At 40.1% G+C, this 17,630-nt stretch overlaps 1 protein-coding gene across 2 annotated transcripts in view; it reads right to left on the bottom strand.

Moving 5' to 3' along the window:
* Window positions 1-1,768: 1,768 nt before the first annotated feature.
* Window positions 1,769-17,630, bottom strand: part of LOC114053893 (laminin subunit alpha-3-like) — a 325,673-nt gene continuing 309,811 nt past the window's right edge. For both annotated transcript variants that reach the window (XM_027877010.1, XM_027877011.1), the window contains 9 exons: window positions 17,139-17,298; window positions 16,034-16,203; window positions 11,739-11,931; window positions 9,784-9,927; window positions 7,814-7,973; window positions 7,579-7,709; window positions 5,099-5,192; window positions 3,440-3,559; window positions 1,769-2,406 (listed from right to left, as the gene is read on the bottom strand). In XM_027877010.1, coding sequence (XP_027732811.1) covers window positions 2,261-2,406; window positions 3,440-3,559; window positions 5,099-5,192; window positions 7,579-7,709; window positions 7,814-7,973; window positions 9,784-9,927; window positions 11,739-11,931; window positions 16,034-16,203; window positions 17,139-17,298 — 1,318 coding nt within the window. In that variant the 3' untranslated portion in view covers window positions 1,769-2,260. The remainder of the gene's footprint in view (window positions 2,407-3,439; window positions 3,560-5,098; window positions 5,193-7,578; window positions 7,710-7,813; window positions 7,974-9,783; window positions 9,928-11,738; window positions 11,932-16,033; window positions 16,204-17,138; window positions 17,299-17,630) is intronic.

The raw sequence follows: 17,630 nt of genomic DNA, 5'->3' as shown, positions 1-17,630 counted from the left end.
ACAAAACAAAACAACATCCATAGGTCAAAGATAAAGAAGACTATTCATGACTGAGCAGATAGTGGCTCAATGTATAGAGCACAGGACCTGGAGTCAGGAAGACCTGAATTCGAATCTAGCCTAATACTTCCTAGCTACATGACCCTAGGCAAGTTACTTAACCTGTCTACTTCCACTTGCTCATATCCAAAAATAGGTCTAATAATAGTATCTACCTCCCAGGGTTGTCATATGGAATATGATAGTAGTAGTAGTAACTTCAGTTCAGTTGTTTCTGACTCTTCATGACCCCATTTGGGGTTTTCTTGGCAAAGATGCTGTAGTGGTTTGCTGTTTTCTTCTCTGGTAGATTAAGACAAACAGGGTAAAGTGACTTGCCTAGCACCACAGAGCTAGTAAGTGTCTGAGGCTGAATTTGAACTCATGAAGATGAGTCTTCCTGATTCTAAGCCCAGTGCTTTATCCACTGTGCAGCCTAGCTACCCTTAGCAAATTTAAAATGCTAGCTAAGACTAGATATTAGGTAGAGGAATTATTTGTAGATGTTTTCAGCCTGGAACTTGGAACTGTTTCTTCTACAGGGTCATTCTCCTTTATGCTTTTTGAATTACAGGGAAATTTGCTTATACACATTCTCAATCTCCCTTTAATTTCCTTGAGTAGAAATAGTTCAGTTAGTAGCTCACAGACAGTTAGACTTTTACTTGTCTTTTGAGAAAGTTAACTTAGATCTACTTTATATGGTCAGTATATGCCAAATACACTAGCTAGCAAATCCTCCCATTTCTCTGATACCTTTCTCTCAATCCCAGTAACCTCTTTTGTCTCCGACACTAGGCTCTTTCCAAATTCAATATGGCCTCTCTATTCCCAGAGGCATTAGATTGGAGGAAGGATGGGTTTCTCTATGTTCTAGCAACTTTTTCTGGTTCTTCCCCTGCTATATCCTTCACTTTCCCTCTATGTTTAAATAGCAACAAGCATTTATTATGCCCTCCCTATAATCAAAAACTATGGTTAAGCACTGAAGATACAAATACAAAGAAAAAGAAAGTTTCTGTCCTTGAAGAGCTTACATTCTAATGAGGGAAGACAAATCATTAGGGAGGGCTAAAAAAGAGAGTAGGGAGGGAAAAGGTACCCTCAGAGGCATTATGATAAAGAAGCACACCCCAGAGAGGAATGAAGGATAAATGGTCTGGGGCCATCCCCAAAGTAGAGGTTTCAGAAGGAAATCACCAATGGGAGAAGGAGGCCAGCATAGAGGGATGTTCCAGGTTGAGGAGCCCTAGGCCCTAAGTGAAGTTTTAGGGTGAGAAGGCAGCTTCATTTGGTGGCAAAATCTAGAGAGTCAGAAGTACAGCTGAAAAGGGAGCCATTCTATTAGTAATCAGAAAACTACTGAACATACCCAAGTAATCATTCCCAATTTACTATAAATTGGTGGGTACAACTGTGAAGAATAGGCTGTGTGACCTGGGGCTTCCTGTTAAGCTCAACAGTACCCAGAAGAGCATCACTTTGATGATGATGACTGGGCAGAATTTCAAGTTGGCATTCCCATTTGTTGCCCTTCCACTATCCCCTAGATAAGTTATTTTGACCACAGTCCCCAAATAATGTCAATGTGTGATGGCAGTTGGAACCAAAATTTTGCTTTATACTTCTTTAATGTCCTTAGAGTTCTGCCTCTAGAGACTCTTGTGCCACAAATTCATGTGTTTGTTGTAGGTAAACTACTGAACAGTAAGCATACAAATTAGAACAATTAGATTTTTCCAGTATAATTTCACGTTAATGTTACATAAAACATCAGAAAACTGAAAGGGTATGTTGCATTTATTTGGCCCCATAAATTATAACCTTGTGTAACACATGCCAAAGTTTCACTTTAAAGTGCTTCAATTTCCACTTATGTTATTTTTTAACAAATAAGAAATCATGTTCTGCATTATAAATATATGGTATTTTGTTCATCTTTACAAATAAACAACATTTTATGTAAAATATAGACAAATGTCAAAGACTTGTACAATGCCAATAAGAGAGGAGTATATGGGGCTATCAGTAAGGATGAGATTGACTGTTGAGCCATTTTGGACAACATTTTGATTCAGGAATTATTTTGAAAAGAGTGGAAAATGTGTGTGTCTGGGAGTCAGTATTCAAGAAGGTGAATTCCATGCCATTCAGGACTTTGGACGGCTCCATCCACACTGTATTCCAAGGGCTTTCTCATTATGCACATCACTGGTTAGAGTTAGTAGACAGGACAGCCATTCAGACTGACAGCTCCCTGGACTTCTGAGGCCTTAGTGACAGAGACAGCTACATTGTTGATCGTGACCTTCTTCAGGCAGCCAAAGAAGGGTTTTTGTACAGGCAGCTTCAGTGTTGTCAAGTTGGCTAAGAGAGGAAAGAGAGAGAGAGAGACTCAATATACACCCTGTAAGGATAAAATAATGGATAGGGCAAACACTGCATTTTAAAAATTTCTTCAGATTCTTGTAGGAAAAAAAAACTAAAAAAAAAAATCATCCAGTCCCTCTCCTCCCTGACTCTATGCAGGATATTCCTAAACAACATGCTAGTAAATTAAGATCAAGCTGATCCTTTAAGGTCCTCAAGGAAGGTAAATCAATGTTTTATAACTTCTGCCCTAAGCTTAAAGGCCATGGTATAATTATAAAGCTGCTACCTAACCTACTTTGGGGGAGAAATAAACTCATCAGGAGAGCAGAGAGATATTTACAGACATTTAATATTTATTTTTATATTTCCAGTCTCACTGTCTCAGGAATCAGAGAACCTGAGTTCAAATCTCACTACTTATACCTCCAACCCATGTGTCCTAAGACAAGTCACATAACCTTCCCAGGCCTCAATCTTTATCTGTAAAATGACAGAGCTGGGCCAGATGGCCTCTGAGGACCTTTCTAATTCTAGCTCTCACAGCCCACGATCCATTATCTTGTCCACATTTGGCTTGCCTGAGTCTCCATTTCCGGCTCCATGATGGTCACCAGTTTGATAGTAGAGATCAGAAGACAAAGAAAGAAGAACTCCTTTCTTTCACTTCTCTTCTCAATCCTCTGCTCTAATCAATATGCTAGCTAACTCAGCTTCTTTGGGGCTCCAAAAAGCACCTAGAGAACTATCAGAACGAGGCAGGGTGTAGTAGCAGCAGCGGTTTGAACCAGTGAACACAAGAGGACTGGCGGCATCACCGTGGCTCCCAAATGGGCCTGTGATGCTGGTATTTTGGGTCCTTGATTACAGCAAAGTCTCAAGATCTCCAAAGCCGGAGCACTCCTGAGAAAACCAGCACACAGCTGCTCTTGGCATCTAGTCGCCAGTCTATAAATCTAGTAACTGGATTTGATGTGATTGTCTGAGAAGGTTAAGAGAAATCAATGTAATCAGTCTGAAGAATAGTCACCTGGGATGCCTCCCAAATACAAAGGCTGTTGGATGCTGGCCGGCAGGTTAGGCAGCTCTCCAGTCTCATAGCTGCTATCTGTGTCCAGGTCGAGCTGCAGCAAATTCTCTTTTAGAGTGACTGTGTGGAAAATGAAGCCAGTCAAGTTACACTCCCTCCCCGCAATGAGATTTCCCCATGTGTGAGTAGCTACTTGAACTATGATACCAGTTTGGCCTTTACATGTGTTTATTTATACTTGTACTGTGGAAACATGGTTTTCAATAACTGATTCCAAATTCATCCTGACACCGAATATAGCTCTGTGTAAGCTGCTGAATCCCATTCCCCAATCCAAACAAAAATTTATCCCATGTTAATAATCTTATAATTATAATGTTATCCCAGAAGGCCGCTTTAAGTTAGCAAAAATAAAAAAGATCCTGACTTTAAATGCCAAAGAAATTGTCAGCATAAATTCATTCTTATATGTATATATGTATGTGCAGAGAGGCAGTATGGCATAGTGGATAGACAGCTGACATTGGAGTTAAATCTGGATTTAAATTCTGGTTCTGCCACTTTCTGGCTGTGTGACCTTGAGCAAGTTATTTAACCTCACAGGGTCCCAAGCCATTCTCTGAGTTACAGAGTAGGCACTGACTTAATTGGTAGAGGAAAAGCCTCACCAAAAGCTCCCTATCCTGATGAAAGCATGGAGAAAAATATATGCATATGCATGTATATGTGCACACATACACACATGTACACATATATGCATGCACATGTGTCTGTGTATACACATATATGTGTGTATTGTGAGTATTCGGGGTCTTGAAGACAGCGCCCACTACTGATGATGCCTCACATTTCTGTAGCACTTTAGGGTGGACCAAAGGCATTTCTCACAACAGCCCTGAGAACCAGGCAGTACAAGTATCTGTTGCCCCTATTTTCCAGGTGAGGATATTGAAGCTCACTGAATTGTCAAAGCTGCGATACCTGTCTCCAAGGAAACGTCACTTTCCATAGTCACACACTTCCATGAACTAATGTTGCCTATGTTTCTTTTCTTTTCAGCCTAAGGGTTTGCTTATTTAATTGTCCTCATTAATGGCTCAAAGCCCATCCAAAACGTATTTTTAAAGCAAAAAAAAAAAAGCCTACCCCAACAATTACCCTTAGGAACACATAGCTGATTTGATGTAGTGGGGAGTATTGGATTTGGTGTCAAAAGACCTTCATTGCAGCCCCAGTTCAGCAATTAATTAGCTGTGCAAAACAGTGGACAAGTCAATTCATATTCCTAACCCTTGTTTTCTTCATCTGTAAAATAGGGATTATAAATCTTGTACTGCCTGCCTTACAAGATTTTAGTGAGAAGTCCACATAAATGAGAGCTGTTCTTTGAATCTACTTACCAGGTTCAAACATCATATTAATGTAATAACACACAAGGGGAATCGAATTCTTAAGTCATATACACAATTTAGGGGCTTAGACCAGATCTACCTTAGAATAGACATCGTGTTTAGCTTTCTCATTGCTGGCAGGCATTAACTGAATTGGTAGGCATTAGTGTTAACTAAAAGAGGTTCCAAATGTTTATTTCCTTTAAAAAGTTTGGAAACAATCCATTTTGAAATAGAAAGTCATTTTTCCTAGCATCTGCTACCATACCTGCCACTGAGTGCCACTGTCCATCACATAGAGATTGCTTAGGTGTGACTGATGTCAGCATCTCACCAACCCCACTGTCCACAGAAGCAGTGACCTGAAACACATAAGGACTTTTTCTATGAGTTCTTCCAGGAAGAGAAGAGGCTTTTTTGGTTCTGTCCCTATTGCCCTATTCATTCCATTGATGTTCCCTAGGAACACCCAGGTGTTGAGCACATAAGAGGGATTACAAAGAATCTACAACTTGTGCTCACTCCTCACATTGCATACTCCTGACTGTCTAATGCTAAATGAGATGCCTCCAGTCCCAAAGAATGACCAATGATGCAGAGCAATAGTGCCAGTCATGTCCAATCTATTAAGATGATGTTTTTATTCACTACTCAAAGATTGGTAAATATTAGTGATCAATAAGTTAGATGATAAGTCTTTCCTGAAATTTATATAGAAGCACATCTGGCTTTGGACCCATCAGCAGGTGAGATTTGATAGGCCAAAGGTGTTGCTGTCTGGGACACAAGACCCGGTGGAAGGACTAGGCAGCCAGCTAGATAAAGATGCCAAAAGAATACCTTGTATTTTTATAGTGACTTTTCTTTGAGGAAATTAAAAATGCCTTCTAGGCATTACTAATGGCACATCAAATTTCCAAGTAAGGAAAACTGGAGTGATATTTACATATTATTTACATAAAATCTGCCCACAATTAGATGACGTGGCCTTTTCTGGCAGTTTTTGAACTAAATAAAACTATGTCATTTTCTTCCTTCGAGTGGAGGGTTCTTGACTTTACTTGTGGTTCATCCTTTCATATCCAGGAGCTCTCCCAGCTGACCTCAGGGCTACACAGAAAGGTCACTCATTGCTAGGGGAACGAAGGAGCCCATTACATTTTTGGACACATGTCATTACTGGGACATTTTTCATTATAGCAAATCTAAATGTGTGTCTTTGCAGAATAATTCTACCCATTAATGCTTAATTTTGCCCTCTGTGACGGAACAGAGCAAGCCTGATTTTGTGTGACAAATTCCTTCCTTCCATCAAGCCTCCTTTTGTCTGCCTAATTCCTTAAAATGATTACCTTTGACTCTTTCATGTTCCACATCCAATCAGTTGCCAGATATCGACAGTTCTACTTCCACTAACACTATCTGCTTTTCTGCACTCACATGGCTTACATCCTAATTCAGGTCCCTAATAATAATAGCAAGCATTTATATAGCACCTACTGTGTGCCAGGCACTAGTTAACACTTTACAAATACCTTATTTGATCTTCACAACAATCCAGGGAGGCAAAATTTATTATTATCTTAATTTACAGTGACTTGTCCAAGGTCACATATTAGTATCTGAGGATGGGTTTGAATTCAGGCCAGCACTCCATCCACTCTGCCATCTCCCTGCCCCCATCCCATATACCACAGTGTCAGCTCCTAATTTGTTTCCTTCCCTCAGCTGTCTCATTTATCTAATCCACCTACCTCCACAAAGCTGCCAAAGTGATATTCCTGAAGCAGAGGTGTCTGACTACAGCACTCTCCTCCTCTAAAAGCTTCACTGGCTCCCTACTGCCTCCAAGACAAAATAAAAACTCCCTCATTTGGCATATAAAGGCCTTAATGACCCTGTAGTCAGTCTAGCTTTCAGGGCTTATAGACATTATTCACTTTGAAGTATTCTCCAATCCAAGCTGGCCTGCTTGCTATACCTTACACACATCTCCTGCCTATGTACCTTTACACAGGTTGTCCTCCATTTCTAGAACATATTCCTCCTTCCCTTCACCTGTTATAATCCCTAACCACCCTTTCCCTATAAAGCTCAGCTCACGTACTGCCTTCTACACGAAGCCAGTCCCTATCTCCACTAGCTACTAGTACTCTCTTGGAATTACTTTGTATTCATTGTATATACTTTATTTACATACATGTGTACATGTTATTCCATCTCCCCGCTGCCCCAGAGAAAGCTGGCATACTCCTTAAAACCAGGGATTGTTTCATTTCTGTCACTGTTTCCCAGGCACCTAGCATAGCACCTTGAACAAAGTGGGGTGCTTAATAAATGTTTGACCAATTGCTCATATTGCATGTTAGTTACTGTCCTCCAGACCCTCTCGAGCTTATCAATGCTGTTCCTAAAACGTGCTTCCCAAAGCTGAACCCAAGAGCAGTGGGGGGTGATTTTTGAGTGAGGATGTCACATAGTTACAGCAGTTCACGAGCAGGTTTCATTTCACTGACTCTTATTAAAGAGTTGTAAAGGGATTATTGTCCCCCTGCACAGGTGAGGAAGTGTGGCACATGAATATTAAGCAATTTGATAAAGATAAAATAGTTCCCTAAACTCCAGAGCTATTACTCTGTCCTCTCCCACACACTTGTCAATCACAGCCTTCTGAAAATGGGCTCCAGTCTTATCCATAGCCAATGTGCTCTTCCCATTCCAATAGAAGGAAATAGAGCTATCACTCACCTTTCCTTCCTCCATATAAACACTTAAATGCTGCCCAGGTTGTCTTCCAAAATGCACTAAGATTCCACTGAGGCTTCTAGGACGAATGCTGACAACTATTTTAAATTCCTTTCCCTGCATCCAGGAGTCATCTTTTAAAAATAAAAATAGTTAGAATTGTTTATCAAAATGCTCAAATAAAAAGGAGAGTGAACTCAAGACTCAGAGACAGAAACACCGCGTAGCTGTTCCTCACCAAAGCTGATGTGCCCGCCTTCTTGGGAGAAATACACTCCTTTCTCAAGAGGGCCACCCAAACAGGGGGTTACCCCAAAGTTTTGAGAGGGGGTGTCCAAGGCCTTTCCATCAAACTGAAAGTTCCTCAGGCATCCCACAAAGCTGGTCTTGGGGAGGCTCTGCAAATATTTGGAGAAAAAAGGGAACTTTAGAGGAAATGAACAGCTCTAAACAATTATGTACATAGATTAGAAAGGGAAAGGCCAAGGATGGCTTATTAGAAAATAAGGGATGGTGGGCTTGGTTGTAGGAAAATGTCTGTCTCTTCTGTTTCCATATATAGATAAAATATGTATGTATGCATGCATAAATGCTATGTATATGCAATGCACACAACATGTGTGTATACATATTCAATCACATATATAGCTATATACTAGATGTACACACATATGCATAAATAGATGTTCCCACATGTATGACATATATATTTAGAGATATATACATATACACATAACATATATACTATAATATATACATATGTCATATAGAGAGAGTATAATATACATAAGCACATTTATACAACTGTGTGCATATTTTTCCACACACACACACACAAATATAAACACACAACAGGGAGGTGAGATGCACAGCAGCAGAGACCTCTGCCCTATAATTCTCACACCTGCCGCCTCACTTTCTTGAAGGTACAAAACATCTTCCAGATTTTCTTCTGATTGAGTTAAGAGTTTAATAAAAGGTAGTTGTAGTATATGAAAAGAGGCCAGTGAATCACCAAGTTCTAAAAATATGATCAAGTGGAAAGTTGCTAATCACATCATCAAATACATCAAGTCCTAATACTTCATAAATGTTCTACAATTAAATTAGGAGGCAAATGAGGATGTTATGCACCACTGGGATGGTTTGAATTATTGAAAAACACTCATTAAAGCCAGTGGGTACTTATTGTGAAGAGAGTTAAATGCAATTTACAGACATTCATTGGTACTAACCCCATTTTTGTAATGAGGTCAACAAGTAATATGGACCATCTTATGAGGGATGCTATGATCTATCTAAAAAGGATTTAATTAATAAATAGCCAAATCATAATGGGCTAAATTAAAGAGAAGTGAATGATCTGAGAGGCACATTGTTTATTCAATCCTTCACCCGGAATAGGCACTAAACAAATGTTGAACCAGATGGAACAAATATTCACAGTCAGCTAAGGCACCACAGAGGATAGGAGGCTTGAAGTGGAAAGGGATGCAATCTGGGGGAGTGAATTCCCAATTATAGGAGCTCTTCTAGTAGAGGCTTAATGATGCCATGTGGGGGGGGTGTTACAAAGCAGATTCTCTTTAGGTGTGGGCATGGCTTAATCCAGATGAACTCTGAAGTCCCTTCCTACTCTGAAATTCTGTAGCCAATCTGGTATTAATGTCAGAGACAAGAGATTTGAATTCCTATGGTATATAAAAAAAAAAGTTTTTATGACTTAATATCACTCACTGAAACAGTCTATATTTCAAATCCCTCAGGATCCTGATTCCTTGTGGCTGACCACAATTTAAAGTTAATTATGCAATTATGATTCCTATGGGTTGACTATAATATTTAGTAATCAAGGGCCCCAAGGTGTCCCAGCATGATGCACCGAACCAATGAGTTATGGATAAGCTATGAAGAAATTTATTCTGTTCCTGCATATCCTGGAGTGCAGACAGTAAGAATTTCAGCTAGCACAGTCATTATGGGGAGATTGGTCCCTGATGATTCACTCTGGGTCTTATGATCTCCTTAGGAATGCAGAGGGGTGAAGAAAGAACTTCTTCGGGAGTAGAATTTGGGGGTTTATGGGCATTAAGTATATTTTAAAAAACAACAACCCAGCAATCTATAAGTAAGGCATTATATATCTTGATTATGGTTATAATTCCATAGTTGGAATATTTTCATCCCTCCAAAAGCCGAAGTATTTACCTTCAGTTTCACCCTAGGAGAGGCCCCCAGGTAGATCAGCGGCGGTTTGATAGGAAAGATAGTATTTCCAGCCAAGCTTCCTTCGTGGACTTTTAGACCATCTAAAACAAGACGGGCCTTCCTTCCCTCGTGCCCAAACATGACCTTGGAGAGAAAGAAAACATCCAGATTTAGATTCCTCTTTGACTGGGCAGTTGGAGCTGAACTCAGCTACTAGTTACTAGAATTAAAAAGAGGAAAAAAATTGACTTTAGTGGCACTTCAGACAGTTCAGTGGTGTGACTTGTCCACCGTCCCCACAGCCAATCAGTGTCAAAGCAATGACTCGAACCCCAGGGTCCTGATGTAGGCTCTGGTCTCCTTTTCATTCTGCCACACTCTCATGACATTATGCTTTCTTGTAAAAGAGGCAATGGGGTATGAGACCTGAGATGGATGTCAGGAAACCTGGCTTTTAGTCTCAATTGGTGCCAACTAGCAAGTCACTAAACCTCTCTGGGTCTTAGTTTCCTCTTCAGGAAGAAGAGAGGGTTGGGGTAAATGATGTCTCTCAGGGGTGTACTGGTAAATGTTTAACAGCTAGTGCTTCACTCCACCCAATAATGGATGACATACTTTTAAATTTAATCTGCATTATTAACATGTTTCTCCAGCACTTTCTTAAGCCTAGACAATCAACAAAACTATAAATCAAAGCCTCATTTGTAGTGTTTGCTGTTTCTGAGGGGTAAATGCTCCCATAGAAAATATAACAATTGGTTCTCATAAGTTGGTTTGAGTTGGCTCCAGAGCACCCCTATTAACATTTTATACAATCAGGAATCAGGAGAGGCTTTACTGGTAAAGAGATTATGAAAGCAGCCTGAATGGGGAAGGAGGGAGGGTTTAGGACGCTATGGAGAGGACATCTCAGGCATAATAGGGGTACAACTGGGCAAAGAGAGTATTACGTCATTTTGCTTAGAGGGAGGGGTAATGGCCAGCTTGGAGAAGCAGTGCAGTGGGAAAAGCATTGTATGTAGATTCAGGATAAGGATGCAGCTTGGCACCATGGATAGAGTCCAGACTTGGAATCTGCAGGACCTTAGTTCAAATCATACCTCTGACACTTAGTAGCTATGTGTCTTCCCGCAAGTCACTTAATCTTCCTAAACCTCACTTTTGTCACCTAGAAAATGGGGAGCGGGGCAGCTAGGTGGTGCAGTGGATAGAAACACCAGCCCTGGAATCAGGAGGACCTGAGTTCAAATCTGGCCTTGACACTTACTAGCTGTGTGACCCTAGGCAAGTCACTTAACTCTAATTGCCTAAAAAAAACAACAAAAAACAATGAGGGGGTCAAACTAGATAACCTCTGAGGGCCTTTCTAATATCTATGTATGAGCTTGTGATCTCACACTTAGCTATATGACCAGGCTAGCTTCTGAGACTTGGTTAACTCATCTGTAAACTGGGGATAGCAAGACCTGTAGTACCAGTCTCTTAGCATTGTTTTAAAGCGAGATAATTTATGTAAAGCACTTTGTAAAACTCAAAAGTGCTACATGAATGCCAGCCATTATTATTACTATTATTATTATGACCTAGGGAGCAGGAAAAGACAAGGGAGATAGGACAACACAGATAAGCCTGGTCAAAGTTTCTGGGGGAAAAAAAAGTTTGTTCCATCGTGGAGTCTTTTATAATACTATACTTTTATAAGTTTCTCAGTGTTGAGAAAAAGTTGCATAGACATGGCGTGTTAAATATTTAAAACAATGAATGTATGGGAAGATATAATATTGCCTCTTATTGTTCCTCATCAGGCATCCAGGCACAGGATCTAAAGCCAGAGGTGGAGTTCCTGGCTTGATTTTTCTCTATGAAGCATGTTGGGTCTGTGAAGGGTCGCATCCATGGCACACATATTTCAGTGATTTGGGCTGTGAGTTTTCCACTGCTATAGCACGTCTTACCGTGTGCCATTTCCCATCGTTGAATTTCTCTTTGGTTTTCAGTCTTAATTTCTTTCCTTCTGCCCTCAGCAAAAAGACAACGTGTCCCTTTGCAATGTAAAGCACCACTGAGGAGCTCTTACTTCCCACAAAAAACATCAGTCCTGAAGCATTGGAAGTTGTCCGTATATCCACAGCAAACTGTGATCTGTAACTGAAGGAGATAAAGCCTGAGGATGAAGTCTTTTACTGCCACTCATAAATGTAGAGAACCAAGGGGAGGCCAGAAAGAAGTACATACTAGCAGGATAGTTTTGAAAGCTATCATACATCTAAAAAAGAAAATCAAGCTGTATGTAACAGAGACCCACAATTTCATGTACAATTTTCTTTTTTTTCTGTTCTACTATGTATATGCAAATACCCATTTTATTTGGTATTTGTTAATAAGTTCAGAATGAAAAGAAATTTTGTTAGGAAAAATAATTTGTAAAGTCCTTCAGGAAACTGAGGTACAGAGAGAAGAAATTTGCCCCAGGTCACGCATCCTACCCTTCTCATATTCTTTGGCGTTACCTTAGAGTAACTCTTCCCGGTTCAGTTGCTGCTATTTATCTGCTCTCCTAGGGAGTTGCTATGAAATTTTATGGCGAGATTTAGCCAGTTGTATAATTGTATATTGAATAGCAAGGTGGAATTTTTATGCCCCTAAATATATATTACTTTTTATATATGCTCACAGAAGGGTGAGTGATAAGAGGCAGGAGGTTATTTCCCTCTATAATAATATGAAAATAATTAACATTTACATAGTCTTTCAGGGTTTCATAGTGCTTTATAAATATTATGTGATATTATCTTCAAAACAACTCTAGGAGGCAAGGTACAGGCAGCCAGGTGGCACAGTAGCTAGAGCACTGGGCTTGGAAATCAGGAAGACTCATCTTTCTGAATTCAAATCCAGCCTCAGATATTAACTAGCTGTGTGACACTGGGCAAATCACTTAACCCTGTTTGTCTCAGTTTCAACTGCTGGGAAAAGAGCTGGAGAAGGAAATGGTAAACCACTCTAGTATCCTTGCCAAGAAAGCCCCGAATGGGGTTACAAAGAGTTATACATGACTGAAATGACTGAATAATTATAGATGAAGAACTTGAGGTAAACAGAGGTTAAGTGACTTGTCCTAGGTCACACAGTCGGTAAGTGTCTGAAGCTGGATTTATGCTCAGGTCTTCCTGACTCTGGGAATGAGTAAAGGAATACTACAAAACTGAGGTTCATCACATCTACGGATGAATATCGGATATGAAATGTGTTTTATAGCAAAGTTGTATCTTAAAGAAGCAGCTTTCTGCTTCTAAGGACTGGCTAATGCTCAGTCAGGTCAGGGAGAGATCCAAATATCTGGGACATTATATTCTGTTGCATAGTTACAGTTCTCATTAATGCAAATAATGATCACCAATGGCCCTTATATTGCGGAGGGAAAAGGGACTAGACAGAAATTTGTGTGACAGTTATACTTTTTGACCCAAGTTGCCTAAGGGCTAAATTAATTGCATAGTGTATCAAATGAGAATCAAAGGAGGCAACTGAGAGCCTGGATAAGAACAAGAGGCACAGAATATACAAAACTCTTGCATCTTCCTGGAAATGTAAATAACAAGGGAGCAGTGTTGATATTTGGAGCTAAAGGATTTGTTGACCAGTAGGTCTGCTGAAGGTGAGCTACGTGTGGTCGGCAATCCTCTCTGCATTTCTGTGAGCTGTTGTATTTTTTATTTTATAACTGGGGGAGAATATTGGCAGGGAAGACAGGAGTCTGACATGTTACTTATAATGATAGCTCACATTTGTGCTTTATGGTTTACCAGGCATTTTCCACATAACACCCTAATACTTAGTATTTGTGAGGAAGATGAAGCCTCACTATGTTACTTAGCTGTCTGACCTTGGGCAAGTCACAGTTTCCCTATCTGTAAAATGGGGATAAAAATACTGACCCTACCTATGCTACAACGTTGCTGTGTGGACCAAGAGATAGTATATGTAAAGTACTTCATGGACCTTAAATTGTTATTGTTAAGTCATTTCCATCATATCTGACTCTTCATGATCCTAGTTAGGATTTTCTTGGCAAAGATAGTGGAGTGGTTTGCCATTTCCTTCTCCGGCTCATTTTACAGATGAGGAAAGTGAGACCAACAGGGTTAAATGACTTGCCCAGCATTACCCAGCTATTAAGTGTCTGAGGCCAGATTTGAACTCTGGAAGAAGAGTCTTTCTGACTTCAGACCCAGTTCTCTATCCACGGCGCCATCTAACTGCTCTTTAAGTATTACATGAACATCATTTATTATCATCAAGGTCAACCCAGCTTCATGAGTAGTCATCCTATAGAAAATAGTCAGGGAAATGGGCTCATAACTATAAATGACATTTACTTTTGCCTTCCCTTTTAGGCTTATGTGCGAATTGTTTTTCCAATTGGGTAGTCAAAGGGGTTTCAAAGAGGGCTGTGATGAATCAATCTATAAAACAGCGGCAGTTTCACTGGTTGGAAGAGGCTTTCTCCTGTAATACTTTATTACCATTCCTTTCCTAGATGCCCTGTTCACTTTTTCAACTTGCTTTCCTCTCATGCATTACACTAACCTTCATTTTCATCTTGCTCCTTGCTTACTATTCCCAATTTGTTTATCTTGCCCTCCCCCCACAAGATGAAAGTAAGTCAGTTGCTGCCACCTCCTTCTCAAAAGCTATAAGAACTTGCTGCAGTTGTGTTTATTTGGGAGCAAGGCCAACGGATGGCTACAGAAACCTTACAACTTATTTGTGAACAATATGACTTTTCTGTGGACATGATGATTTACCTCCAGGAGACTGTAAGCTCCTTGAGGGCAGAGACTGCTTCATTTTTGTTTTGTATCCCAGCACCTAACACAGTGCCAAGAACATAACGAAGACTTTAAAATGTTTGTAAAATCAAATGGAACTGAACATTCAAACTACATAGGGGATATTAGCTATTTTATTAACATACGTAAACTGTTTTGCAAACCTTAAAGCACTATAGAAATGCTATTATTATTTTTATTATTATTTCAACTGCGATGTGATTTCATTAGCATGCGGAATTCCCCAACTCCCTCCACCAGTGCAGACCGGCACAGGCTTTGCAAATTATAGTCTTGGAGAATTGCCTGGGGTATGAAGAGCTGAAATGACTTGCCCAGGGTTCAAGTTGCCAGTATTTGTCAGAGGCAACAGCTTTTTCTGACTCTCCGTCCAGTATGTTACAATGACTTGTCTTTCTGAAAACTATTTTATAGGTGTTCCATCAAGAATTCCTGATGATTTTTTTAGACGGAAAAAGGGCCCTTTCCAAAAATTCCCTTTCCCACTTTCTTTTCGTGTGGTATTTTGGTTCACTCTTTTCTCACGACTAGAAACATAAGTTGCCACCACAAAGAAGCCAAGACTTTGTTGCTGAATCCTTTCAGTCAAGGCTGACTCTTGGTGACCCCATTTGGGGTTTTCTTGGCAAAGACACTAGAGGAGCTTTGCAATTTGCAATTTCCTTCTGCAGCTCATTTTAGAGATGAGAAAACTGAAGCAAACAGAGTTAAGTGACTTGCCCAGGGTCACATAGCTAGTTAGTGTCTGAAACTACATTTGAACTCAGGAAGATGATTCTTCCTGCTTCCAAGCCCAGCGAGCTGCCACTCCTTTCTCATTGATAGAAATTAAGTTTCCACCACAAAGAAGCCAAGATACTTTGTCTAAAAATGATCCATTTGAAAAACTTTTCTAATGAAAAGTGATTATGTCTCTTTGAATATAAAATGCAAGGAAGGTGGAATGTGTGCTTTCTTACAAGCAAATAGCAATTTGGGAATGAAACATCACAATTATTTTCAGGCCATTCCCATTTCTAAACTGGGGATAGGGGCTGAAGTCAGCTCCTGTACAGAAGGTTAACATGTTTTTATTTCAAGTATGAGGAAGTCATTGTGGGCATTCTTGCCACTTGTCTCTTGTAGATACCAGCTCATTAGCAAAATAATCCATCTCTCTGCCATTAGAATGTAAGCTCCTTGAAGGCAAAGGCTTGCCTCTTCTCTGTATCCCTTGAAACACAGTGCTTAATAAATGCTTATTGGCTGATTAAAGAGCCAGGTCCCTTTTCCTTCCTTCTCATTAAATAATTCTGAAGAACCTTCTCTATTCCTTCCATTTTAGAGCTTTGAGAATCATGGCTAAGTCCTTAGATCGAGCTGGAGTAAAGCAAAATTTCAAACTATTATGCCAATACCTGTCTTTCAGCATCTCATTAGGGAATGCGTACACCAAGTGGCTGCTGGGACTGTCCCCAAACTGATAAGCTCCTTTAGAAGTCTGGGACTGAGCCGACTCAATGCAGTACTGGGTGTTTGTCTGAACTTCCTTCTTCCTCAGGGAGGCAGGATGCATATCTCCTTGTAGCTGTCACAAAAGGACAGGGAACAAGTTAGAAATTATGATTAAGGCAAGATAGATCCTATATCTTCACATTTATTTAACCATGGTTTTCTCATAGGCAACCCAGTGACTTTCTTACTCTTTATATCTCCAGAAGAGAAGTTTAACAACTGGAGAAACCAAGTGACAAGAATGTTGAGACTTGACAAAAGGTTCCCAGGAGAGTAACGATGGACTATGCTAGGATTAGAATTCAAAAAAAAAAACCCTTGGGCTTCTGGGCTGTCATTTAGTCTACTAAGCCATGCTCCCTTTTTTCACAGATATTTATAGCATGAAGCTAGAATCACAGTTAATGGGATGTGTTGGTATACTTTGCCACCTGACTTATCTCTTTCTATTAAAGGCACTGCCCTTCTCTCAGTCATTGAGACTCAAAACTGCAGTCATTGCAGATCCTTCATTTTCTCTCTCTCCCTCATCTAATCAGGAGCCAAACCCAGTGAATCTTCCCACTTTCTTCGCCCTGCCAAAGTTGATGGAGTAATAATATGGGTAATGCTGTAAAAATAACAAGGCATCCATTTACAAAGCACTACAGATGTCACCAAGCACTTTCCTCATTGACAACCTAATTTACAGATGAGGAAACTGAGGTTCAAGCATTTCTGTATGTCAGAGAGAGACATGTATCCAAAACCCATTTTATTCTTCATTAACTGAGAGGGAACATAATTAGTTTATGATCACACAATTAGGCTGAGGCTAAGTTCCCTAGTTTAGCTAGGCAGGTTCCCTAGCTACATTCCTAATCCAGCCCACCATGAGGCTTTCAGTCTTTCCCCTGAGCATAAAGTAGTTCAATGACTTTTCAGTCTCTGTTAGCATCTAGGCAATAAATGAGAACAGAGGAAACTTGTGGATAGAGAGAACACAGAGTTGATTGCTGTGATGCATACCCTATCAATGTTGAATGTCCTGGGTGTGCTGATCTTTGTTGAGTTTTTCAGCAGCAGTAGAAAAGGTGGCTTATTCAAGTTGCAGACTCCTAGGGACACCTTCTCCTTTTCCCTCCGAGTATGACTGACTAAATTGAGAACCTCAGGACTCTGTGCTAACCTGGAACAAAAGAGAAAGAAAGGTACGTTTCTCTAGGTCACCTCAGACAGCTCCCACGTACAAACTACTAGGTACAGCTACTCCAAAGCAGGGCTTCTTGACCTGTTTTGGATGATGAGCCCCTCGGAGAGTCTGGTGAAGACTATAGACCTCTTCTGAGAACAATGTTTTTTGAATGCATAAAATAAAATAAACAGGATTACAAAGGAAACCAGTTAGGTTGAAATATAATTATCAAAATATTTATAAAAAATTTATGGACACCCCCCCCATACACACACACATACACACACACACACACACACACACACACACACACACACACACACACA

The sequence above is a fragment of the Vombatus ursinus genome, unplaced genomic scaffold (genome assembly GCF_900497805.2).
Source record: "Vombatus ursinus unplaced genomic scaffold, bare-nosed wombat genome assembly UNPS02014812.1, whole genome shotgun sequence".
Taxonomy (NCBI): domain Eukaryota; kingdom Metazoa; phylum Chordata; class Mammalia; order Diprotodontia; family Vombatidae; genus Vombatus; species Vombatus ursinus.
The sequence above is the reverse complement of the archived record's forward strand: the minus strand, read 5'-3'. Positions and strand labels throughout refer to the sequence as shown.